The sequence below is a fragment of the Bactrocera latifrons genome, unplaced genomic scaffold, assembly GCF_001853355.1.
Source record: "Bactrocera latifrons isolate USDA-ARS-PBARC rearing strain unplaced genomic scaffold, ASM185335v1 scaffold_76, whole genome shotgun sequence".
Classification (NCBI taxonomy): Eukaryota; Metazoa; Arthropoda; class Insecta; order Diptera; family Tephritidae; genus Bactrocera; species Bactrocera latifrons.
In genome coordinates, this window is record NW_017537445.1 from 6,542 (window position 1) to 33,861 (window position 27,320).

At 36.1% G+C, this 27,320-nt stretch overlaps 3 protein-coding genes and 1 long non-coding RNA gene across 4 annotated transcripts; 2 read left to right on the top strand and 2 right to left on the bottom strand.

The window, feature by feature from the left end:
- Positions 1–220: 220 nt before the first annotated feature.
- LOC108976438 lies at positions 221–23,924 on the bottom strand. The gene is made up of 5 exons (XR_001993947.1): positions 23,817–23,924; positions 706–1,047; positions 587–642; positions 401–528; positions 221–344 (listed from the first exon to the last, which is right to left on the bottom strand). It is a non-coding gene; the product is annotated as an uncharacterized LOC108976438 (long non-coding RNA).
- A 271-nt stretch (positions 23,925–24,195) lies between these two features.
- On the top strand, positions 24,196–25,292 carry LOC108976436 (charged multivesicular body protein 1b). Its single transcript, XM_018945535.1, has 3 exons — positions 24,196–24,418; positions 24,497–24,962; positions 25,028–25,292. The coding sequence occupies exons 1-3, from the start codon at positions 24,397–24,399 to the stop codon at positions 25,149–25,151; spliced, it is 612 nt and encodes a 203-aa protein (XP_018801080.1). The 5' UTR covers positions 24,196–24,396; the 3' UTR covers positions 25,152–25,292.
- Positions 25,293–25,372: 80 nt separating this feature from the next.
- LOC108976437 lies at positions 25,373–26,013 on the bottom strand. Its single transcript, XM_018945536.1, has 2 exons — positions 25,794–26,013; positions 25,373–25,732 (listed from the first exon to the last, which is right to left on the bottom strand). The coding sequence occupies exons 1-2, from the start codon at positions 25,892–25,894 to the stop codon at positions 25,384–25,386; spliced, it is 450 nt and encodes a 149-aa protein (XP_018801081.1). The 5' UTR covers positions 25,895–26,013; the 3' UTR covers positions 25,373–25,383.
- Positions 26,014–26,310: 297 nt separating this feature from the next.
- On the top strand, positions 26,311–27,076 carry LOC108976391 (SAGA-associated factor 11 homolog). The gene has a single exon (XM_018945453.1). The coding sequence runs from the start codon at positions 26,405–26,407 to the stop codon at positions 27,059–27,061; it is 657 nt and encodes a 218-aa protein (XP_018800998.1). The 5' UTR covers positions 26,311–26,404; the 3' UTR covers positions 27,062–27,076.
- Positions 27,077–27,320: the final 244 nt, after the last annotated feature.

Genomic DNA, 27,320 nt, shown 5'->3' on the forward strand with positions numbered 1-27,320 from the left:
GATATTCTAACTAAATGCTTTGCGGTTAAAAAATAGACATAAGAGCACCTTAATTTAAAATAAATAAATATAAAACAGTAATAATAACTATATTTTTATTAAGATCCATTTATATATATTATTACATTTAATATTACTAAACGTTATTAGATACTTAAATTAAATATTTTTGAATATTGCAACAATGAAAAGAATTTCAATTTGTATTCTAAAGTTTTTTTTTTAATTATTTACATAAGCTTTCAAATTTGGTTTAAACATTAAATAAAATTAACATGTAAGGAGGGGCCAAGTTCGGGGGCAACCGAACATTTTATACTCTTGCAGCTTTGCAGCATCAAAGGCTAAAAATAAAATCGATTATTGGTAATTTTTGAACTTATGCCGGACTCAAACTTACGTTCAACTCTTCTCTGTGCAACAATTTGTCTAAATGTTTCTGGCTCATTATCAATATATGTATTTTGGAACTTCCGAGTTAGAGGCGGTTTGAATTACAGTAGTAGTTGTAGTATGCATTGCTTGTTTCTATTAGCACAGCAAAACTTAATAATTTTATATTAAAAACTCTTAAATTATTACATACATGTACACTTTTTGAGTTGATAGTTCCACTGTAGGGTGCCTATGATGGACTTGTTCCTTTAAATTTTTAAAGCTTTTTTATATGAAATTTTTTGCAAAATGTTATATTTTATATTTCACCTATCACTTCAAACATCTGCCACACTTCACTTCTTTTCCTTGATTCATTTCTTCGAAACCCCTATTTAAAAATGTGATCGCAGTTGCAATATACGATTTTTCAAACATTAAAAAAATCAGCTTTAGTGAAATATCGCTCATCACTAGTACATAGACGGGGCGGATGAGTAACATTCCACTCGTTAAATATTTCAGGAATGCATAAAACGACGTGGCGTATGAGTAACTTTTTTAAAGCTTATATAATGTCATGTTGACTAGAGTATCTCACCTATATACTGTATTAAGCAATATAAAAAGTATCCGTTTGAAAGGCAATGTATTCGAATTCATCAATCGACTCTGAAATGAAAAATGTGTTCATTATTTCTATTATAAAACAAGTAAGGAATGGCCAAGTTCGGGTGCAACCGAAGATTTTATACTCTTGTAACTTACAAGAATCAATACTTTATTATATAAAGCGTCAACCTGAGGATCGAAATCCAAACAATTTTATATACTATATATAACTCATACACTGACAGACACATACGATTTGTTAGAAAAACGAAAATTATTATACATCTGTAGTATATGGGAGTTGTGGTAGTATCGACCAAATTGTATCTATTTTTCCCAATACCACATACTATTAGCATGTCACTTACTAAAAATCTAATCGCATAGAGTGAAGTCAGCCGCATGTCCGAAAATCCTGATATTAGTTAAATGCGGGGTAAGTCAACTTTTCGCTCCAATTTATTTATTTTAGGAATACAAATACAGTGTAAACGTGTAAAACACACTACTTCATTTTCATTGATCTTCATCTTTCATATTGGCCGCTATATGCGGTACAAAGTCACCCGGAAGTTCGGTTATCTTTATATTAGGTGTATGTTCGGTTATCTTTATATTAGGTGTATGGGGATAAGAAAACTTTTGGTCCGATTCAACCCATTTTTAACATATAGACAAGCCATTGTCAGAGAAGTACTATTCCTGGCTTTCAATTATAAATTCCAGATATTGATCTCTCGGAAACTCTTAACGCCGACTCCTGACCATATAGCAAGACGGGGTTGATGAGTGACTTGTAAATTTGATATTTGCTCGTTGAGAGAGGCTTATATTTCTCAATTGCCTACTCAGTCCAAAATAGCACACGTTGGCAAGAGTTATTCTTGACTCGTGACGTGGAAGCTTAGTCGAAAATACGATGACTGTTTGTTTAATGACAGGAAATATTTCGTCTTGCCCTCTTTACCGGACTCATTTGCTTCGCTTCCTTATCTAGTCTGGAGAAAGCAGAACTAGTGACGCGGTTGTTGAGGCCAATGATATCAGTATCATCGGCGTACGATAGCATTATAGATTGAAGAAGTCGCATGATAGGGAGTTGCCTTGTCTAAAATCTTATTTGGTATCGAACGGCTACAAGGGGTCCTTCCCGATTCTGATGGGGCTTTTCGCATTGTTCAACGTCAGTTTACAAAGTGATATTATTGCGGGTATACCAAATTTAGACATCACGTCATAAAGACAGCTCCTTTTTGTGGATTGAACAGAGCACACTTAAATTGCAATCGTCGGGCCTGCTTTCATCTGATCATATTCTACATACAGGCTGATGTATGCTTCTTATTAGTTCTTCGCCTCCGTATTTAAATAGCTCGGCAGGTAATCCATTGCTCCCGCCGCTTTGTTGTTCTTCAGAGGGGTAATTGAAATTCAAATTTTTTCATGATCGTTCAATGAAATGTCTGTTCCAACGTCATCGATTACACCTGGAGTTAGGTTTTCACTGCCATTCAGCAGTTTGGAGAAGTGTTCCCTCCATAATATCAGTAAGTTTTAGGCATAACTCACCGGTGGGAGCTGACATTATAACAAGGTCTTAAAACCCTCTGTTAGTCGCCACATCTTTTCAATTTTCGAGCGTTACCATTGTGAGCCAGCTTCTCAAGCTCATCGTACTCATGCATTTCGACCTCTCCCTTTTTTTGTCTGCAAATGCGTCTCGCTTCTCTATAAATCAAAAAGCAAAAGCAATCCTTTTTTAATTTTATGAACAAATTCGTACTCTGAACACTTGAAAACAATAATTGTTGTTGTAAAAATCTGAAATGCTTTAACGTTCAAATTAATAACCTCTATTAAGATCATTTAAGTGATTAATTCTAGCCAAAAAAATACACTAGTATTACATTACAAAAATGCAAACAATAATAGTACATCACAAAAAAGCCTACTTATGCAAGCCAAGTGCTTGAATGAACCAAAAGCACCACCGGCAAATGACAGCTGCAATGATGAGCAAATGAAGCAGCGCTTTCTTATGCTTTTGATATGAAGATGCTGCCCACAGCCAAAATGTTTGCGGCTCTTGTTCTGGATACCTGCCAACTGCCAACATATAAGCAAAAACAAAAGCAAAAGGAAGCAAAAACAATGAAAATGTAAAAACCAAAAAAAAAACTCAAAACTAAAGTGAAGCTAAAAGCAGACCAAGCACAACTGCTTTGGAAGGACACAGCGGCCTGTCCAGCAGGGCAGCACAAAAAGCCCGCGAAATGCGTGAGCAGTAACTAAGCTGCATTCACACCGAATCTAAGCCTATCAGCGGTGTGTGTAAGAATGAATTCCACACTAAAAAAAACCACACTCGCATCTGCGGCGCAAGTCGAAAAAGCCTACCGAGGTGTGGACAATCGTTCACCACTTCTGCTAAATTCTACCGACTGCCAACTGCAAGACAACGGCGTATAGAAGAACAAACGAAAAGAAAATGAAATGCATATTGGGTTTCCAAGAAGTGAATACTAAGTATACCGTAAACAAGCAGCAAGTGTAAGTGGAAGCTAAAAAAAAATTGGTAAAGGCGGCGGTGGAATTGCAAGGCACTGTGAATGAACAGTTTGCTCTTATTTTTACTATTTACAGCACTTTTTTCGCTGACTTTGATGTGGCGCGTGTTTGGCTGCCAACTGCGGTTGCTCGCGCACATACACACACATACAGACAAATGCTGTGAAAACTACATGCACACATGTCTATGGCTGCCGCATGGCACAGCTACGTGCACGTTGCACTCTAAATGCACACTATCTAAGGGCGCAACGTTGCGAATGATTGCTTTGATGGCGTTGAAAATAGTGTGCTAAATGAAAATGGTGTCGCTGCTGTTAGCGATGGCGACAATCTTACTGCTGCTGGCATTCCAGCATATTTGGTGTGCTGCTGACGGTGACACTGATTGTGTGAAACAATGTGTAGAAAAGTAACTATGTGCAAGTAAAACGTTTACAACAAGTATTTGCATCTTTTGGTTAGAGTTTTTCGCTGCTCCCTCTTCTTTTGTTTGTGATTTTGGGGGTGTGATTGCTTTTTTTTTATGGGATGAAATTTGAGTTTCCAAATAATATAGTTTTCCATACAAGTACTTAATTTTGAACTTATATTGGTTCGATCTGAGAAAAATGTTTGAAAATTGTATCACCACCTTTCGAGAAGATATCTAATAAAACAGACTTGCATACATAAACTGAATTTATATATTTATATCGGTCAATTTGTATTTGTATGGCAGCTATACGATTTACTAGTTCAATATCGTCCATTCCTACAAGTTAGCAAATTCTTGAGGAAAAAACAAGATGTACAATATTAAAGATCTACATATACCCAAAGCCTCGTTTATACACAAAAATGGGCACTCGCCTATGGCTAAATCGTTTTAGCTCAGTACTTAACAGACTCTCCAATGTGTCTTTCTGAGTTCTACAAACTTCGTGGCAAACTTAATGCGATTTGTTCAGGGTATAACTGCTAAAGCATGGAAATACTACATGAACAACTTTGAAAAGTGTGACATTGAAAGAATTTTAACCATCATTGACCGCATGTAAGGTCTGGCATGTTTGCGATCTACAAACGTTTGCGTGGTAGCTGAGGCAGTAGGTTAGTATTAAAACCAGCATGACCACCTGCAAAAAAATATTTGGCATAACAAATATGTCAGCAACATGGGTGCCGTATTTGTTCMCTCCATATAAAAAGTGCAACAGTAAGACCACTTCACAGCAGTGTTTGAAACTAAATCCATACTAAAACAAACGAAACGTCGTCCGAGAAATGCAAAGACTGTGTTATCAACCGGTAAAAGGATGATCAACGTCTTCTAGGGTTCAAAAGATTTAATCTACATCGACTACCATGGGGAAGTACTTATATCATACTTCGCCGTCGCTACTGCTAAATTGGTTGACTCAATCAACCATTGGCCTTTATGGCTTGTTTTTGTTCCCTAACTTAGAAATAATAATAATCAAGTAGAAAAACTTGAGTCGAATAAGAAGGTTGTCGCACCACACTTTAGGACATCCTGATAACATACTGAGAAATATGTATATATGCTATATCACCATTCTTTTATAGGTATCAAGAAACCATGCAGCATAGACACGTCGTATCTATTTCGTAACTAACGAGTGGAGAAAAGAATTGAGTGCAAATTATGAAAATATCTAAGATTCTGGCAAGAGTTATCTGAAACTGGTCAAGGCATGTCCCTAGATGATTTTATAATTTATACCTATGACCAGAGTTACCTAACTTCTGCTAAGTAGCCAGTAGATAAAGGCTGAGAGTACAAAGATTCGTTAAAGGTATAGTTTAACATTTGTAAATTCTGATTCTTGCCCAATTATCTATCATTTTATGAACCTGTTAAACATTTTTCACTACAAAAGAGTTTTTTACAATTAGGCTTCATAACTCGTTTTCTTCTTATGAGAAAATCTTAAAAATAATACGCCAGATACAAAAGGAAAGTAACAACATTAATAAGTAACTTTGCTTATAATGATTTTACATTGGTATACCATCACTTTTTCAACACATGTATTGTGTGCCATCACAGATCGTCATACTTCACCCAGCTATCTTTCATAATCCATCTTCCGGCATGGCGGCCAAAAATTATATCACGTACCGGAAGGCTGAGGTACGAAGATGATGGCTTGCAAGTAAATGAGTAGGCTTGTTTGTATATTATAATATGTGGAAGTGTAAGTACTTGCATGCGTGAAGCACACATAATTGCCTGTCGTCTTGCGAGAGACGCCTATAAATTTACCTGCAAATGACAGTTGATTTTCAAATTGTTTACATACTTAACCATATGGTGCACACACACTAAGATAAGTACCTACATAAGCCATCACTTGCTCTTGACAGCAACCAATCTGTTTAACGGTACCGGTTACGATTACGCACATTAAATGTCGGACAGATGTCAATGCCACAGCTTGTAGCTGGCGCCGAAAGTAGCTAACGGAGCGTTGCCAGGAGTTGGGTGCTGGCAGAAATTGCTGCAATCCGCTCAACAGTCCACTTGCTGTGGCTTTTATTACGCTGCCATCTTATCCCTAGGGTTATGTTGTTGTTGCATTTAAGTCAAAGGTAACCATTGATGCCTCCGTCAGTAAGTTGACATTTAATTTTCTGGTTACATAAGATTTACGAAAGTTCAAACACATACATAAGTATATAGATGGAATTGTATTACATTAAATCATAAGTGCTTATGTTGGTTATCAGCGTTCCGTGCTGTCGGTGCTTAAACTAAAGTGGTCAATGACATTGTTCATCATTCTCATGTATAATAGCTGATACTTAAAATAAATTATGGTAAAATATATGCATTGGAATGTATATAAGTGTGTGTGGAAAATTATTAGCTTGGAGAGTTGTTAATTTTAATGGAAAATACAGCTAAACAGCGAGTGTTACCAGCATAATTCAAAGATGAAAATATGTAGAGCGCAGAAGATATAGGTTAGTTGTTTTGCAAAAAAAGAAGGTAAATTTTGGTTCCCTGAGATAATGTTTATTTTATGAACTTATTTCGAAGAAATATACCTTTATTATTGCCTTTAAAATAGGCTTACAAGGAAAACAAAACATGCCAACGCTTAATACACTAATCCACGAGTAGACTCTTCAAAACACTTTCGGAAAGTTTTCAATGCCATCACAGTCGTGATTCCATTTTAAATACAAATTTTAAGCAAAATCGTTGTTAGTTTGTATTTAGATATATACCAGTATTACACTGAGAAACTAATGATATTAGGAAGAAACCTGTGGACTTGAAAGAATATTAATCAAAACTATCGATCAATTTTCAGTACTGTGGAACAACTGATTCATATTGCATCACTGACCACCTACGGTATGTGCTGTAACTGAATAAGCGATTTTGTCGAATTTTGCTGAAAAATTTTGATGAATAAGGATGGAAAGACTTACATGATATAAAGGCAAAATATACCATACAAATTATGTTAGATAAAATGAAAAATAGTTAAAAAAAAATGTTAAGTTACAACTGATTCATATTACATCACTGACCACCTACGGTATGTGCTGTAACTGAATAAGCGATTTTGTCGGATTTTGCTGAAAAATTTTGATGAATATGGATGGAAAGACTTACATGATATAAAGGCAAAATATACCATACAAATTATGTTAGATAAAATGAAAAATCGTTAAAAAAAAATTTTAAGTTACTGTGACCAGATTTGCACCCATAGACACTTATTCAAAACATAGCTAAAAGCACTTGAAATGTCTGTAATTTTTCCACTCACCATAAATCAATAAACAACTTTTTAGAAATTTTGTTTTTAGCTTTTCCGATGCTCTTCTCATCATTGAAATTCAAATAACGTTTTAAAAACTTTTGACAGGTTCATTTACATTGTAGAAATATTTTGCGAGCGAAATACACCGTTATTTACGTTTTTTACCATCATTCGATCAGCCTTTGTACAACAACAGCATACTCATTTGTTGAATTATGTGAGTCTATTGTTTTGAAGGGTAATTAGTATCGGAGACTTTTGGCGAATACTCGTAGCTTACCATTTGGAAATAATGAAAACAATTGTACAGAATGAAAAAATCATTAAATTTGCATAGGTTCATTATTTGTACAACGCAAAAGGCAAAAGTTAAGTGCAGCAAATGACTGACGAAAAAGAGCGAATACAAACAAAGTTTTAAAGGTAAATTTGTAGCAATTATTATAAATTAAAAATAAATTGTGAACAAAAGAGATTCGCGTATTTTTTTAAGAAAAATTACGACAAGAATGATTGTAAATTGAATTTATAGCCGGAAAAATGAGTTTGGTGTAAATGCGAAGCGCGATGAGTTTGTTGACCTAACGGTTGCTGGTGACGGTATGAAATAAATCGAGAAGGATATGAGTAGTAATGAAGTAAAAAGAGTTTGTGTTGTATACCCGCCATGTCATACAAGAGATAACTTCGGCAATTGTAAATATTTAAGATTGTGGGAAAAATTTAAATAATTATATATAGCATATGAGAGTTGGAGTCGAATTGACCCAATTTTATCTATTAACTATTATCATGCCACATATTAAAAAATTGTTCCCAGGGTTTCATTAAAGTCACTTACGATGGCCAATCCTATGGAGTAAAGTCAGTCGAATGTTCGAAAATCCTGATATTAGTTATATGGGTGCTGGGACCACTCTTTTTCATTTTATGCACAAGAATACAGTTAAGAGCAGAACACGTTCCGTCATTTTCATTGAGATACGTGGAAGTTCGAAAATCTTTATATTAGATATATGGAGGCTAAGAAAAGTATTGACCCTATTCAACCCATTTCTGGCACACAGATAAGCTGTCATCAGAAAAGGATTATCTTTGCTTCAATTATGTACATATGTATCTCACACATTGACCGATATTTTTTAGCATAGTGAACTATACGAGTAAGTAGTGGGCTCTGCCTGTTCGGTACATAGGGTCGCCGACATACACTACTTTGATTAAATTGAAAGGTGAATTTTGTCAATTTCATCTCTTTCCAAGTAATCTCCTCCCGCTGCAATACACTTATACCAACGAATTTTCCAGTCACCATAGCACTTGGAACAATCCTCCAAGCCTTCTTCGATTCAGCTTTTTCATCCTCAATTTAATCAAAACGGTGGCCTCGGAGTGGTCATGTGAATTTGCTGAATGGCCAGAAGTTACACGAAGGTAAATCAGGCGAATGCGGTGGTTGCGGAATGATATTAGTTGACGAAATGATCACGAATAACCAATGCTGTATGAGATGGTGCATTATCGCTCTTCTTTGTTCAATAAATTCAGACATAGCAAAAATCGAAGAAGATTTAATATACATATCTTCTAGACCACTAAAGTTACAATAGCCGAATTCGATTATGATAATCCTTAGAAGAATTTTTACCGACATGGATGAAATCGGATGATAACTCCGCCTATTCTCCATATAACGGTACTGTTAAAACTGCTAAAGGCGCGATAAAACAATAACTAAATACGCCAAAGACATTAAATTTTACTCTTGAGAGCGTATGTGGTGGCTTTATATGAGTCGTTGAAAATTGTACGATGGGCGTGACTCCGCTAACTCTAAGATGAAATCACATATCTCAGGGCCCACTCGAACGATTTCAATCAAATTCGGAACATAGTATTCTTTTAATGTTACAGTATGAAATTGAGTGAAGATTACCGAAAATATTTATAGGCATGTGACATATATAATTGAAATTCTGGAATCGTCTTTTCCTGACAATGGTATGTCTGTGTGAAAGGTGTGTTGAATCGTGGCAACCCCTTCAGTCCCATTAGGTATCAAGGATTTTCGAACTTCCAGGTGACTTTGTATGCATCGGCCAATATGTCAATTATCTCTATGAAAATGAGAGAACGTCTTTTACTGACACATATGTATTATGATTTTCGTGTTTCAAAAAATCTTTTTCGAATATATCGGTCGGCGTATGAGTTATGCAATATAATTGAAAGGGTATATTAGAGATAATGTAAGGAAGAAATAGGCGTGGCTGTTGTCTGAGGGTAGAGGTTAACATATCGACGGACAAAACCGTGACAATGCTGCTTAAAGGCAGATTGAATGTGATCAACATCAGGTGTGTGAGTGATATGAAGCTAATGGAAGTAATCGCAGGCAAAGTAAGACACACATTGAACAGTGGTTGTGGCCTCGGATACCATACTGTTTCGACCATATATCGTGGCTTATTTTTGTATGTCACATCGTTTATACGGATGCGATGCAGGTTTTATTAGGTACATCTTCTCTTGTTTTGATTAAGTGTGCTATAGATGCAGAATTACTGAATTTCCGATGATGATATCTAGGATGAGAGATATCTAGGGACTAAGATTCTTCTAAATGACAGCAATTAAAAAACGAAAACAAATGTTAATTGGTGAAAAAATTGAAGCATTTTTTCCACTCTACTTAAACAAGCCTTCTGTAAGCATCAAGTGCCTCTTCAGGGGTCGCAAAACGTCGGCCACTTATTTTATTCTTAAAGTACGGGATTAAAAAGAAGTCATTCGGTGCCAAGTCAAGACTATACGGTAGATGATTTATCAAATCGATGTTTTGAGTGCTCAAAAATGCAATTGTTTTCTTCGGTGTGTGAAAGCCCATATTGTCGTGATAAAGAGTAACACGTTTTCGGCGGGTGTTTTTACTAATTTCTTGAAAACCAACTAACAAACTAATGATTGTGTACCACTCAGAATCTACTGTTCTGAGTTGTACAAGTGGTATGGTTGCGATATGTCCAGTTCTTTCAGAAAACTGAAAACAACAAATACAGTCGACTGCTTTTTACTTTCACCCGTAAGTATGTCATAAGTAGACGTGTTTCGAAGCATTTCTCTTAGCCAATCAATACGAGCGCTTTTTGAGCGTTTGGCAAATTGTGTGGGGCAAAATTATTTTTGCAGTCATGTAATATTGATGATTGCTGGTCTTACTAGTGAATATAGTTTTCTCAATTTCAAAATAGGTGACATGACGATCAGTTTGCGAAAACAGTTGCTGAAACAATAACTAATTTTGGTCGACCTTCAAAAAGTTCGTCCTGCAGTGATCTATGCCCATCGCTAAAAATTGAATCAAATTCATCATTGCACTATTGCTAAGTTAACAAACGTCGAAAACTTTACAATTTTTGCCATTGAATTGCATTTTTTGGGTGCGTGTTTTTACGGAGTGTCCAAAGTGGTCGGTCATTAATCGGAATACCGAACAATCAGAGTGAATCGTGAGTAGTTCAGACAGCGAAGGCGTTTAACTGAGAATTAGGGCTAGCTTCTTGTGGAAATGGTGCGTTCGTGCAATGTTACTGTTGATACAACCCCTAATCATCACCCTCGGCTACGAGATCTGACCAGAGACTTAATTCTAGTAACACGGGAGGCTCCTGCTTCCTGTTTAGAGCTCGCTTCAGCTTGCTCAAGCAGCACGGCATTTCGGAAAGTATCGTGCAAGTTAACTCAGATCTAAGCTGCGCAAGCTTTTTAATAAAGCCAAACGAACTGGGATCTGGGAGGATTATAAAAGCAGCCTAACTGCTTACAATAAGGAGATTAGGGCTGCAAAACAAGAAAATTTCAGAAGCTTCTGTGAGAACGTCTACTCAATACCATACGCAGCTAAGCTGCACAAAGCTCTGGCCAAGGGGAAGACGAACAAAGACTTGGCGATTCAAAAAGGTGATGGGACCTACACGACAAATGCGGAGGAGAGAGCGGCGGCACTCCTACGAGCGCATTTTCCGGAGACTGTTGCGGTGGACCGGTGCCTACCTATAGTAGAGCAGGCCGTCTCGCCTGGACTGGGTGCTTGCAAGGAAATTATTTACTGCGGACTCAGTCAGGTGGGAAACGGCCTTGTTCGCCAAATTCAAGTCCCCGGGAGCGGACGGCAACTTCCCGGCACTTCTGCAACAAGGTGAGCAGACTCTACTGCCACACCTTGTACATGTGATGAGAGAWAGCCTGGCGCTGGCGTACATCCCTGAACCCTGGAGGATAGCTAAGGTGATCTTTATCCCGAAGGTGGGAGGGCAAGACTATTCGCTGGCTAAATCCTTTAGACCAATCAGTCTAACCTCCTTCTTGCTAAAAATCATGGAAAGATCATAGACCAGGAAATAAGATCGAAGGCTCTTATAACTGCACCCCTGCATGCAAATCAGCATGCGTACAGAGCAGGCAGATCGACGAACACTGCGCTATACCAGCTAACCTCGGAGATACAGAGCTCGCTGGACTCCGGTGAGGTTACGTTATGCGCCTTCTTAGACATCGAAGGTGCCTTTGACAACGCGTCCCACGGGAGCGTAGTAAGGGCACTGGAGAAAAGTAATGTGGCACCGACAATGCGCAGGTGGATAGAGGCGGTACTGCGCACCAGAATAGCTGAAACCACATCAGGAGGCACCAGTATTCGTCTCGGTACTACAAGGGGCTGCCCACAGGGAGGCGTGCTATCCCCCCTGTTGTGGAGCATAGTCGTGGACAAGCTGCTGGTGCTGTTGACTAACAATGGAATCCGCTGTCAAGGATATGCGGACGACATTGTTATTATAGCCAGAGGAAAATTTGTGAGTACTCTCTGCGATCTCGTACAAAGGGGACTAGGCCTGGCCAAGGGTTTGTGTAATAGTATCGGACTAAACATCAACCCCTTGAAAACGACCATCGTCCCGTTTACGAGGCGCAGGTCTCTGCCGGGCCTAAGGAACTTAACGCTTGGAGGCAGAGAGATAGTGATGACAAATATGGTCAAATACCTAGGTCTCACGCTGGATTCCACGCTGAGATGGAAGCAGCATATCGATCTGACCATGGTAAAAGCTACAAAGGCACTAATGGTGTGCAACCGGCTGGCTGGTAGATCCTGGGGGTGCAAACCAAGGATTATCAGATGGTTGTACACTATGATAGTGCGACCACTATGGACCACTAACTTATGGAGCGGTGGTATGACAGGAGCAATGCATACCTACCCGACAGCGGCACTTGAGGTCATGCTGGAGCTCACCCCGCTTTACCTAGTAATTGGTCAAGTCGCCAAGCACACTCTGCTTCAAATGACAGCAGAGGGAACTGGCAAAGGTAAAATGATCTCGTCCCAACGTATGGAAGCTAAGCGGCACCATACCACTGGCTCTTCTTCCTAGGGACTGCATTACCAAAAAGTTAAATTTCACTAAAAAGTTTAAGATCCCAGCAATCTGCAGACGCAGGATTAAGGCCCTTGGATCCATGTTTCTAAATAGGGATCACATCGCCTCATTAGCACCTAGCAGGATATTCTAATTCATGAATTTGCTGAGGCTAAGTGACACGCTGTGAGTTGGTAGAGGGCACAATAGACCCTAGGTCGCGGTACAATCCTCATTCTTTATCTTATCTTATCTTATCTTAGGGTTTAGTAATCGAATGCGGAAGAACAGACCTTGGGTTAGTTCAACGTGGAGTTGCATTGCAACTGGGTGCCAAACCCAAAGTACTTAAGAAGTTTCAGATGGACTTCAAATCCTTCCAAAGTGATTAGTGTGTCCATTCCACACTTGCAATTGGCCCCGTATTCTCGGGGCGCTGAGAAAGTCATTGATTTGATCCACTCGATTATTAAGCGCCATGGGGTAAGACTGTCGTCAGCAGATGCCCACGTTAGACACACCGGTTATTGTCTCATCATATATACCTCCATATATGTAATTGTATATTTTTGAGCCAGAAGAAGAGTTTATTATTGAAATACTTTTATATTTGTTTACCGTCTTGATATACATACATATGTAAATCCAGTATAACCAATAACCTATCGCACGTCGCGCTCTACTTAATACAGGCGAACCTCCATATTGAGCTTAGGGAGAACTCACTGTTATGTTTACTAAATCATATGCAAAAACAACTAAGAACATTAATACAAAGCATCAGGATAATACAATAGAAGCGGAGCACTGCAACTCATCACTCAAATTGGTAAAAGAATATTTGTTTCTTTTGACTTCCAAATTGCTACTTTTGCTTTTGCAAGTGCTTTGTGAATCACACAACTGTGACGATGATAAGGAATGTGGATGTATGCCTGTTCCAAATCGACCGATGGACTTTCTTTGCGATTATTTGGCAACTACAGCAATTCCTTTTGCCGCAGTATGTGACTGCCATTTGAGTTGGAAGCGAAGTTGTTAGATTATCACGGAACAACGAAATTTGTGTTATCTTACAAAGGACAATACCAGAACTTATAGTTATATAATAGGAGAACACATTTCTAAGGCTCAATATTTCCTAATTACCCTTGTCTGTCTTGACAAGTCGAAATACCTTTGCCTTATGAGTTAGGGTTAATTTGAAGAATATGCAAGTTTTCACTCTCCTTCTTAAAAGGAGTTCACATTTCGAATTACTAGTTTAGCTTTAGTAATTATCGAATAGCTTTTTGATTGGTGCCTGGAAATAAAAACCGTACTGAGAGAGGGAGTAATGCATTAAGCGAATATTTAATCTGAGTGCAAATTTTGAAGATCAGCTGTTTTATAATTTTAGATTTTTCTCCAGCAATTTCTTCAATTTGTGTACTATCTTATACATTATATCTGACTATGAAATTTTGTAGAAATTGATTATCTGGAAAAGGCCGTCAGTTTCAGTAATGAATATATTTTTGTTATGATCAAATAAATATTATATATTCCCTTACTTTTGAGCTCAGATTTTTACCAACCGGGAAATAGTTTAAGGGTTGTGTAAAATTATGAATATAAATAAATACTTTATTGCAATTTTATTTATGTTTATGTTTTGAATATGTGTGCTATCTAACCTAAGTTTTTGCAAGGATTTATGTTTTCAATTCTTTTTATACTCCCGCAACAAAGTTGCTAAGGAGAGTATTATTTTTGTTCACATAACGGTTGTTTGTAAGTCCTAAAACTAAAAGAGTCATATATAGGGTTATATATACCAAAGTGATTAGGGTGACGAGTGGAGTTGAAATCCGGATATCTGTCTGTCCGTCCGTCCGAGCAAGCTGTAACTTGAGTAAAAATTGAGATATCATGATGAAACTTGGTACACGTATTTCCTGGCTCCATAAAAAGGTTAAGTTCGAAGATGGGCAAAATCGGCCCACTGCCACGCCCACAAAATGGCGAAAACCGAAAACCTATAAAGTATCAACTCAGCCATAAATAAAGCTATTAAAGTGAAATTTGGTACAAAGGATCGCATTAGGGAGGGGCATATTTGGAGGTTTTTTTTTGGAAAAGTGGGCGTGGCCCCGCCCCCTACTAAGCTTTTTGTACATATCTCGGAAACTACTGTAGCTATGTAAACCAAACTCTACACAGTTCAAAAACGGAAGTAATCGGATAATAACCACGCCCACCTCCCATACAAAGGTTATGTTGAAAATCACTAAAAGTGCGTTAACCGACTAACAAACAAGTCAGTAACACTAAATTTTACAGAAGAAATGTTAGAAGGAAGCTGCACACAGTTTTTTTTTTTAATTGAAAATGGACGTGGCGTCGCCCACTTATGGACCAAAAACCATATCTCAGGAACTACTCAACCGATTTCAATGAAATTCGGTATATAATATTTTCTTAACACCCTGATGACATGTACGAAATATGGGTGAAATCGGTTCACAACCACGCCTTCTTCCAATATAACGCTATTTTGAATTCCAKCTGATGCCTTCTCTGTATAATATATACATTAGGAACCAATGATGATAGCGGAATAAAATTTTACACAAATACGGTATTTGAGCTGAGGTATAGATTCCACAATAACTTGTGGAAAAATTGTCGTGATCGGACTATAACTTTTCAAGCTCCCTGATATCGAACACGAAGAACTCAGTGCCTAACCTATCCTAACCTAATTTTTCACCGAAAATATCGGTAAATCTCTCAGATATTTTCATGTAATTCAGAGGGCATCATTTTTATACTCTCGCAATAAAGTTGCTAATAACGGTATATATCATCAGATATTTGGTTACATATACCAAAGTGATCAGGGTGACGAGTAGAGTTGAAATCCGGATGTCTATCCGTCCGTGAAAGCTGTAACTTGAATAAAAATTTAGATATCTTAATGAAACTTGTCATGCGAGAGTATAAAATGTTCGGTTACACCCGAACTTAGCCCTTCCTTACTTATCATGTAGAATTTTTTTGTGTTGTGATGGAAGTCACAGCTGTTGACAACTAATTAGGAATTAAATTATTACATTATTTTGTATACCGTTATTTATATTCTTAAGAATCTTGTATTGTTTGCGTTACTTTATTTACTACTAAATTCGTTGAGTTTTATAGTTGTGCAGTTGGAAGTTCTTTTAATTTTTTTCCAAATAGTAAATGCGTTACGATATAGAAGGTGAATTAAGTGCTACAGTCAAATAGAAAAAGTGGTTTAAAGAATTAAAATTCCTTAAGGTGTTAATTTTTGGTAATAATATTATTGAATTCTAATAAGGGTGTGTTTCAAAGTTGTGATTTAAAATGTATTACAATGTGTTATTCAAGTTGTTTAATGGGAAAAGGCTGCAGCTGTACACCTACCCTTCGCAACTACATGTTTGACCTTCGGAAGTCGGGAAAAACGTACAAAGAAATTTTAAGTCAGGTCAAAAAAATCGTTTTCAATGCCCTTAAGCATATATAGAATTTTAAAAATATTTTTAATATTCCACCCAAAAAATAACCTTAAAAAGTTCAACAGAAATAGACCGCTGAATTACTACCATCGCCAAAGAGGCCCAAAAAAGAGTTTCACTCACATTCTATATAAAACTCAAGACGAATATTATGGCCAAATATACGAGAAAACAATTTCTCGGGGTTTGGTCGAATTTGGACTTCACGGTAGGACAGCGCGCAGGAAACCACTTCCGACTAAAATTCAAAGTAAACAACGCGTAGACTTTTCCAACTCTTATTGATCTTGGACAACAAATCGATGACAGTATGTTGTTTGGAGCCATCGAACCAAAATTAATCGCTGCACAATTTATCAAGAATTTGATCCTCGCTATATTTCACACGTACTGAAGCATGGTTAAGTATCAATCATGGTGGGGGAATTTTTTCCCTGAAAATTTGTAGGTCCGTTCCATACGATTGATATAATTTTACAAAAGGAGAAATACGTCGACATTCTAAAAAATGTCATTCTGCCACGTACTAAGGAGGAATTTGCCTGTTATATGGAAATTCAATCAAAATAACGATCCAAAGCATTCGGGAAAGTTGATACAAAAGTTGTTTGTTGAAAATTCCATGAATAATGTAGAGTGATACACAAATATGGATGTCCTTTTTGATGAAATTGGGACGGAATGGCAAGCAACACTAGTGGTGCGCTGACAGAGTCTTATAACGTCAGTTCGTAATCTATGTGAAGCAGTATTAAAGTAAAAGGGTTAAATAACATTAACTGAAAGTAAGCAACTTTTTTTAATAACAGTATCTTTTGCTTATAAAATATTATCGCACTCAAAGGGTTGATTCTGCACATTTTTGTTAAAATCATCACACAAAAATTATTTTTAATTAAATTTTTTACAATTAGAGTTTAAGTTTAACGTAAGTTCAATATATGAGTGAAAAAGCAGTAAAAAAGTGATTTATTGGAAAATAACATCATTTACTTCTAAATATGTGTCATTTCTAATTAGCTGTCAACAGCTGTACATATGTATGTATTGAGATAATTGTGAGTACTGCAGAGATACAAACGATACTTCTTCAGTGGTACCAGAATATAAGATATAGAGTTGAATAATGTAGAATGGCAAACTATGTCAGATAAGCCACGTACCATTGATCTTTTGCTTGGCAAATTTGAAGTCCGTGTTATCTACCACATCACCGATATTAATTGGCTGGCTTTTTTATATGTAGAGCCGTAAAGAACAGATTCTTTGCAAACAACCACTGAATAGCATTTCTACCTCTTACCTCGAGCATTAACGATCTATTATGAATTTAAAGCGAAAACGAAGATTAAGACCATGCAAAACTGTGTATATACCCGAACACCTCGTTCTTTTCTCTTCAAGAAGCTGCTCATTTCTCGGAGACGTCGATATTGGCTATGCATATAGCTCCCATACAAACGAATCGATCAATCAAGTTCTTGTATGGCAACTTTTTTTTTTCATTTTAAAAGATATCTTCATGGAATTGGGCATATATTATTTTTCAAGACAGAGTTATATTCTTAAAATAATTTGCTTTGATCGGACCAATGTAGCATATACCAACCAATCAAGCTGACAAATCAAAATCAATATAAACATCTTTTTTTACCCTTTTATGCTATAGAAAATTCACCTAGTCATAAAGGAGACAGCCGATATAACTGTTCTTTTTTAATTCTTAAATCGAAAGCATCCAATACTTACTAGTCGTAGGAGCCGTAACCAAGCAAAAGCAAATAACTCCCAGCAACTCCCTACTTGAGCTGAAGTACCTTATACTTGTATGCTCATATATGACTGCTTAATCTTGAGCATATTAAATACTTTATGCTTTCGTGCATATATGTAAGTATAATGTACTGATTTATATATATACACGCATATACATACATATATCTAAATATCTGTACGTGTAACAGAGTATTAAGAAATTGTCAACACTTATATCTAACATATATACTCACACACTCACTCACACAAGTACATATATTTTAGAGTTGATATTAAATGTCTTCCTGAGGAACGTCAAGTTTGAGAGCAATGGAACAAAGGATTGACATAAAGGAGACATTCCTTTGTCCTATTGCACTCAAACTTGACGTTCCTCATCGCTGCCTTGTAATTGTCTCTTGTTTTTGTTGTTATTCTAATATCAATCATTCACTATGTCCTTGTTTGTTGCATTGTCACGACTAGAACTCCTTCAAGTTTTCGCCTCACTGCATTATTATGATTTGCACATATATAGACACACGAAGTCACACACACATATGCATAAATTCACTTCATATTGTGATTAAAATTTAAAGGAAATTTTCTTTTGTGTATTCAGATTTTTTAGTTTTGTTCTTTGTTCTTCTTTATTCCTCGGCTCATATTATGACATTATGTTTGGTTTTGTTTTGCATGGCTTGTCAGGCGGAAGTAATCTGGCACTATGTTATGTGTGAGAGCGTGACAAAAAGTGTAAAATATCAGAGATTTCTGGCATGGATAAGGAAACTTATTGAGGGAACACGTTGTAGGATTTGTAAGAAAGGTGCGTTAGAGGGAAGTGAAGAAACCAGTTAACTGAAAGTAGTGCGGAAGTGAACTTTTGCTTTGGTTTTAATTTTAACAAACTTTTCAGAGAAGACATTCTCCTTTATGAAAGCTTACAAGCGGTTTACATTTAAAATATATTTAGGCATAATAATAAAGAAGAGTGAGTGATGATTCATACCACCAAGTAAATTTCGTATAGTATTTGCTGATCATTTTGCGGAGATTACGTTATGAAAGCGATCTGTCCACGAAGGCACCAAGATTTCTAAAGGCTTTAAATGCCACAAAGCTTTCACTGGTAAGAATGCAGTAAACATTGCTCATCACTCATTTCTAAGGGGAAAAAGGTAGGCTCAAAGCCTTCTCTTAACGAAATCAATTGACAAACACATAAAGAAACAGGACTCTAACCGATATACATAGATTCGTTTTAGAAATCCAGAAGGTTACTTAGTTCTATAAACACGTACAAGCTTATTGATCATAAATTTCATGAAACTCAGTTGCAGTGCAATTCTTATTCACAAGAAAAATGTGTGAAACGTTTATTCAATAGATTTATAGAAATAGCATAGAAGAGCCGTTCTCAGTTTGTCAAGATATGATAGATTAAAAAGAGATTTGCACTAATCAAGTATTTGACTGGTGATAAGTTTAATGAATTTGAGCCTGGAAATTCCATTGATAAATTTAGATTCACAGTAGAAATGGATTTACGCATGACTATGAGTGTATCCAACGCAGGATAACTCTTGTCAACAGGTGCTACCTTGTACTGAGTTGGCAATTGAGAAGCAAATCCCTCTCTCAACGAACAAAAACCAAACTCCATAAGTCACTCATAATTCCCGTCCTGCTATATGGTGCAGAGGCCTGGACGATGACAACAACTGATGAGTCGATGTTGCGAGTTTTCGAGAGAAAAGTTCTGTGAAAAGATTTAGGGTTCTTTGCGCATTGGCCACGACGAATATGGCACTCGATGGAACGATGAGCTGTACGAGATATATGACGACATTGACATAGTTCAGCGAATTAAAAGACTATGATGGCTAGGTCATGTTTTCCGAATGGACGAAAACTTTCCAGCTCTCAAAGTATTCGACGCGGTAACCGCCGGGGGAAGCAGAGGAAGAGGAAGATCTCCACTCCGTTGGAAGGACAAAGTAGAGAAGGACGTGGCTTCGCTTGGAATATCCGATTGGCGCCACGTAGCGAAAAGAAGAAACGACTGGCGCGCTGTTGTTAAATTGGCTATAATCGCGTAGTAAAGAAGAAGAAGAATCAGAATTACTGCAGCTAAATACTCGAATTTCATACATCTAGAAGTCCTTTATTTGTCGAGGTGTGAAAATTCAGTCTTGTCTCACTGTTTCATATTTCGCTCATACTATACACTTCAGCACTCCATCATAAAAGCGATTTCCTCTCTCAGTGGCGAGTTTCATTGGGTGATTTCACTTATTTTGTACCAAGCGGTATGGCAACTCTTTTGGACAAAACTAAAAAAAACATGCATGAATATGTCAACTAAAAAATACGAATTTATAAAAAACAGGATTGCCACACCTAAATACAGTTTTTTTCGTTAACGTTATTTGTACAGCAATGATAAATTTATTGAACTCGTCAAAACTAAACAGATGTCAAAATATACAAGCGAAACACATTTACAAATTTTTGATACAACTTGGAAATTTTATGTGAAGCAGAAGTTTTTTCTTAAAGTATTATTTTTCTTTAAAGTAAGCAACTAATTATTCCTTCTGTTATAATACTTCTAAAAACAATTTCCACGCACTGCAAACATTTTCAAGCCCCCGAATAACCACGTAGAGCGGCTCTATTTGTATGTTAGCAAGTAATTACTTCACTTCTAAGTTCGCCACAAGCCTTTAGCAACATATGGCGCTAATGTGCTTATATAGTTTGGCCTTAGCGATTTAATTCCCATTACAGTGGTTATAAGCGCCTTGATTGCGATTTATGTTATCGAAGCCTTCCTTGCGATGAGCTTGCTGAGAATAACAATTTAATTAACATAAAAGATTAACAATAAAACGCTAACTATATTGGTCTTGCTAATCAGAGTGAACTGAATAAAAATGAACATGATAGTGTAGTCCCAGTGAAGCATGTCGCACATTAGCATACATATATTGAACTTGCCACGTGGATTTTTGTACCGACAGTTGTGAAGCGTTTTTGATACGCAAGAGATACAGAGATTTGATGCAGGGTATTCCAGTAGCAAGGAGCACATGTGAGCAAAATTTTTTTATAAAGTGGGTGTGTCCCCGGCCTCTAACAAGTATAATGTACATATGTCCTAAACCACTTAAGCTACAATAACCAAATTTCTTGAGTTCAAATCTAATTGGAACTTCTACCGACAGTGTGAAAATGGGCATTGTTAAAAACTACTAAAATCATTAAATTTTACCACCGAGATGGTATGAGAGAACTTTTTAAGAGCCGGGGTGAAAATTGGGCGATGAACGTGGCATCGCCCACTTTTTGGTGAAATCCCAAATCTCTGGACCCGACCAACCGATATCGACAAAATTTGGTACGTGGTATTTGTCCTACAGTTTTATGTCACAGTGTGGACCAAATCGGACAACAACGACGCCTACTTCCCATCTAGCACAATTTTAAATTCCACTTGATTCGTTCAGTTTCCAGTACACAAATCAAGAAGCATTTCATATAACTGGATAAAACTTTGCACGAATAATGTCTTTCATAAGTACCACCTTATGATCATAAATTGTTTAAATCCAATAAAAATGTTTAAGCCCCTAGGTACCGAGTAGATAGACCGCGGTACCTACAATTGACTTTTATATAACTGAAATTAAGGGATATTATTTCTCTTATTATGTTATGACTGTATGTCAAAAATGAATCCGACCAATACTTCCCTTAGCCCCCATGTATATAATATAAAGATTTTCGAACTTCGGTATGACCTTCTATCGCATATATCGGCCAATATATGAGATATCGAAATCAAAATAAGAAAACGTGTTTTATTCATAACAGTGTATCTTTGTGCCCAAAATAGATAAATTTGAACGACAACTTGGCTTAACGTCTATACAACTAATATCAGGACCTTAGTTATTTCACTGATTATGGCAAGTTGCAAAGCCCTTCCTTATATGTTTTAATTTACTCTTAATATTCGTAATGGAGCTAAGGCGGACAGATAAATTCTTAGCTTTACTTAAATTCACGATCCTGTAGTCCGACCGGTAAAGTGAGACCATTTTGCTAGGATTCACAAGGTGTGATCCTAATCGACAACCGTAAGAAGAGAAAACGATAACATAGATCGAATAGAATTATTTAGCTTGTCTGTTACTGACGAAAATTCTTTCAGTAAAAAAGACACCTTTGAAAAGCCGCCATATGGTCAATAGCTTCTGGATTTGCGATACTTTTAAACAGAAAAATATTCCCCGCCATAAGGAACCTTTTTTTCAAGGTCATGGGAATCCAAAATTTCTCAAAACGAATCAGCGATGTTTAAAATTTATATAATATTGTGAATGTGTATTCTTTTTTACTTATTTGTTAGTACCTCTTCAAAAAATGCACATAAAACTTTTTTCTCTCGATTGCAAGTGGATATAATTTATTAAGGAGTTCGGCGTAGTACTAAATATCAAAGAGTTAGTAACTATACTATACACATGCTTACTTATATGGTAGTTGTGTAGATCCCCAAAATAATATGAGATTTGTTGTCAAATTAAAAGTTCTTGGGCTGATATAAATGTGGGTACATTCCGGTTCATAGACTTGTTTGACTTAGAGATTGAAGCTTACGTTTGAATTTGGAGACAAGGCTGCACTGCTAAAACCATTACACAAGAATCCCCTTTTGGCCGAGAACCGATCCGAAGTAGCGGACGAAACAACTCAAATTAATTGCAAACTTTCAAATCTCGACTGAGATCTGCTCATAATCACATAATTATAAATCTAGTTTTTTATGATTAACAGAAAATTCAGATAAAACACCTTAAGAACGTAGAATCGTGGCCCGTGTCAGCTGATACGATCCATCTGATGGAGGCGCAATGTAAGTGCATAGTGAAAAACGCTACTCCCTTCTCTCTATGACGTAGGATGACATGAGAATTCACGGCATTTGGCTGTTTGCCGTAGAAACGTGTCAGCTGATTGCTCACTCACAACGCAGGGTTGCCAATCTCGATATATTGTAGTAATTATAAAAGTTGTCTTCAATATGTTTGAAATATATTAACTATTTTTAATAGTTTGTTTTCAGTTTTGATATTTTATATTATAAAAAATTGCAATTGAAAACATAGGTGTGTACAAAACTATATACATATGCGTATTGAGCAATGGCAACATTGTTCAAATGAAAACAAACAAAGATGGCTGATTTCTGCGTTTTTGCCACGGGACAACTGTTCAATAGCAAGGCAATAGCTTATGACTGGTTCTGCTATAATGAACTTATGAAGTGATAAACCGGAGATAGGTATTATTGAAAGAACTCAGTAACCTTTAGGCTAACAAATTGTATATAATAGAAACCATTCCTGGGTCAGAAGGCGGATTTAATAGAAAAATTGTGAACTGTATGAAACTGATCAACATTTAAACATATTATAACTTTTTGAACACCAATTATGAAGTGTTTAAATAGAAATAAAATCCTTTACCTTTATTTATATTTATATAAGCAGAGATTTACATATTTCATGTTGTCAGCAGCCTCTTATGGCGTACAAAGTTCAATTTCAATATTTTTACTAACTAAAATAAATATTTACTTACTACTTACACAACATCGGAAATAAAGAAAGCGAAATTAATCCTAAAGAAATTACATTAGCACTAAAAATATATCATAATTTTTATATAAAGCATTAACACATTCAGACGTTTATGGAATATTTCAATCATACCCTCTTTGTTGTACTACAGAGCTTTCCTAATATCAACACTTCACCCAAAAACTCTTAAACACCTATTATTATCCACAAATATTTATACAATGCAACAAAATCACTTTAATTCACTTGAAAACAGTATAGGGAAGTGAATAAATAACGGAATTAACAATGACAGCATAACACAGGGTGTTTCAGCTGAGATACATATATTTTTCTACATAAATAAATAATATTCTGAAACCATTAAGAACACAAAATATGTAAAATAACTAAAAATTATTGTTATATTAAAACATTTTGAAATATAACATTTTTTATTACATATTTAGCTGTTGTACAACACTACCGTCCCTAATTGATATGAGTAGAGAACGTGAATTACGTTCTCCGATATGAGCTCACAGCTGTCAAACAAAACAATGATTCATAACATAAAGTTAGAAACTACAATATTATCAATACTGCGAAATTAAAAACATTTTGCGTTAAATTTTAAGAAATACTGGTTGAATCGCGGCAAAAACGCTTTTATTAACTAAGTTTACTTGTGCAGTTTTTCATTTGTATAAAGGCCATCAAACTGGGTAACGAAATGTCAACATCGTCCATGGAAAGTAAGAACAGTTCTCCAATAAGGCAAAAACATATGTTTATCTGTAATACCACAATTTATATTTCTTAAACAATTACAGAACATCTCTTTAATTTAAAATTTGCCGTTAAGGAGTTGGAGCGCAATTCGAAAAAATGTGAAAAAGAGGAGAAACTTGAAAAGGTAAAAGCCAAGAAGGCTATACAGAAGGGTAACATGGATGTAGCACGTATACATGCGGAAAATGCAATAAGACAAAAAAATCAAGCAGTAAATTATTTGCGTATGAGTGCGCGAGTAGATGCAGTTGCAAGCCGTGTGCAATCGGCATTAACCACACGTAAAGTAACCAGTTCAATGGCTGGTGTTGTCAAGGCAATGGATGCGGCCATGAAAGGTATGAATTTGGAGAAAATCTCCTCATTAATGGAGAAATTCGAATCCCAATTTGAAGACTTGGATGTACAAAGTTCGGTTATGGAAAATACCATGTCGGACACAACTACAACTTCAGTACCTCAAGGAGATGTTGATAATCTCCTACAACAGGTAGCAGATGAGGCTGGGTAAGAATCTTATATATTAAATAAAGTGAACTAGTAATGTAATTTATCAAATTTATATTGTGCAGCTTGGAGTTGAATATGGAGTTACCCAGTGGTGTACAGAGTTCTACTATTGGTGCATCAACACAGGTTTCCCAAGAACAAGACGAGTTGACTCAACGATTAGCACGTTTAAGACAAGCCGAATAGATAACCTGCATTTGGAGTCAATAAATCATTATGATTTTGCAGTTTTGATAGCCTTTGGTATTATTATACATATGTTAATAAAAGCGAATATTTCTAATAGAATTCAAATGCTAGCTGTATTATCACCAGCTCTAAATATAACTCGTGTCATTTTTTTATGTGTTGTTGCATGTTAAACACGTACGCTTGGGGAAAATCACATATTAAAATAATCAAATATATAAATATCGATTCAAATATCTTGTTTGTATTGTACAAATTGTTGTTGTAGTAATAATTGTTTCTCCTGATGATCGCTGAAATGTGGTAAGGGCTGTATAATTCCATCAGAATTGTTTTGTTGCAGAGCAGGATTCTTCTTCATGCGTTGTTTGCGTACCTTCTTGACTTTGCCCTCGGTTGGTTCTTCAGTAGGATTCTTCGGTTTGGGCTTCGGTCCTCGTTTTTGTTCGATTTTACGTTTTGGATGTGGTGCGACCATGGGCAATTGTCGCCAAATATCATTATGCTTATCAAGCCGACGCTTCAATAGCTCCACATCGCGGGTACGTCTACGCAAAAGTTTTTTAACTGTGTTTATCCTTTGAAATTAAATGTTACATTTTATTAAATGATGATAAAACAATTTGTTTTTATTAGTACCGTAGTACACAACGCTCATTCTCTATCTGTAGCTCCTGGCATCGCTCATAGATTTTCTCAGCAAGTAGTTTATACTTTTGGACCTTTTCATCAAGTAACATATTTGATTTTTAATTTATATCGAAGCTAACATGCCAATAATTTTATTGAAATTAATTTTTATTTTCCGTTTACGGAACTTACGCTATGTTTATACTTTTACGAATGTAAACAATTAAATAAGATTCAGAACTCCTTCTTATTTTAGCTTCATATTCATTCACAATGATAAAACTGTTTTAAATATTTAATCGTCATAAACATATTATATATATATATATAATATTAATTGAATCTTCAAAATGATTTAAGTAATGCATTTAAAAGATGTTATTAACAAGCAATTATTGTACCTTTTTCTTATTGTTACGAAAATAGATGATGGAACAAAATCAAGAGTGAGTTACATGTTAGATGATTTATCGAAAATGTTTTTATCGATATATTTTAGTGTTCTGACAGGTGATTTTATGACTGCTCATTGTTTTGATTAACAGATGAAGACATAAAAAGCCGACATTGTCAACAAAAAAATTAGGAATACGTTTTACTGTTGTAGAGTATAAGGCGTTATGGCCTCATCTTCAGACTCGACACTAGCCGCAGCGAACATTGATGCAAAAAACGAAAAAAACTCAAATATCTGTATCTCGGGGAAAACGTCTGTCAATAACACTAAAATGACTATAGCAACTATACAAAAGGCTTACCACGACATCCTCAAAGATCCCACTAGTCTGGATGAGGCTGCACACTATTTATACCAATCGCTGCTGGACGATGCTGTTGTGGGTGTTTTTTTAGAAATACACCATTTGCATAGGACTGGTAATTTAGACGCACTAGACGGTGTACCAGAAGAAGGAACTGACGCTTCCTATCGCATTGTAGATATGCCAAACTATGATATTTTTGGTATTTCATCCGTTAAAAAACTAATGGATTGCACTTGCCCCAACTGTGATAGACCCGTGTCGGCGTCACGTTTCGCACCACATCTGGAAAAGTGCATGGGTATGGGACGTAATTCGTCACGTATTGCAAGCCGTCGTTTAGCTACCAAGGAAGGTACCAGCGCAAGCTCTTCATCATCTTCATCATATCTCCAAACAACGGTCGGCACAGATGATGAGGATGATATTGACTGGTCATCGGAGAAAAGACGAAAGAAGACTAATCAAGGAAATCGTAATAACGGATCAAAAAAGAATAATGGCAAATCATTTTAGAATCAGTGTGAATAACATTTAAACGTATACAAATTAACAATTAATTTCAACTTCATTCTAAGTCTATACATGCTATATGCCATAAGTATAATTTTCGTATATTAATACTGGTTATGAGCGTATGCCTGCATGTGCATATACAATTTCAAGTATGTGCTAAAAGATTCCATATATAGTGTAAAATACATGTTTTTTTTTTTGTAACAAATGCTTTGTATACATTCTACTAAATTATTCAAATTATATAATAAAATATGCG

Excerpts from the sequence above, each read along its gene's own strand:
- LOC108976436 (XM_018945535.1), top strand. The coding sequence starts at position 24,397 with ATGTCAACATCGTCCATGGAAA. Across the intron at positions 24,419-24,496 it reads GTCAACATCGTCCATGGAAA|AACATCTCTTTAATTTAAAA; the intron begins GTAAGAACAGTT and ends AAACAATTACAG. Across the intron at positions 24,963-25,027 it reads CAGGTAGCAGATGAGGCTGG|CTTGGAGTTGAATATGGAGT; the intron begins GTAAGAATCTTA and ends TATATTGTGCAG.
- LOC108976437 (XM_018945536.1), bottom strand. The coding sequence starts at position 25,894 with ATGTTACTTGATGAAAAGGTCCAAAAGTATAAACTACTTGCTGAGAAA. Across the intron at positions 25,733-25,793 it reads AATGAGCGTTGTGTACTACG|GATAAACACAGTTAAAAAAC; the intron begins GTACTAATAAAA and ends TTAATTTCAAAG.
- LOC108976391 (XM_018945453.1), top strand. The coding sequence starts at position 26,405 with ATGGCCTCATCTTCAGACTCGACACTAGCCGCAGCGAACATTGATGCA.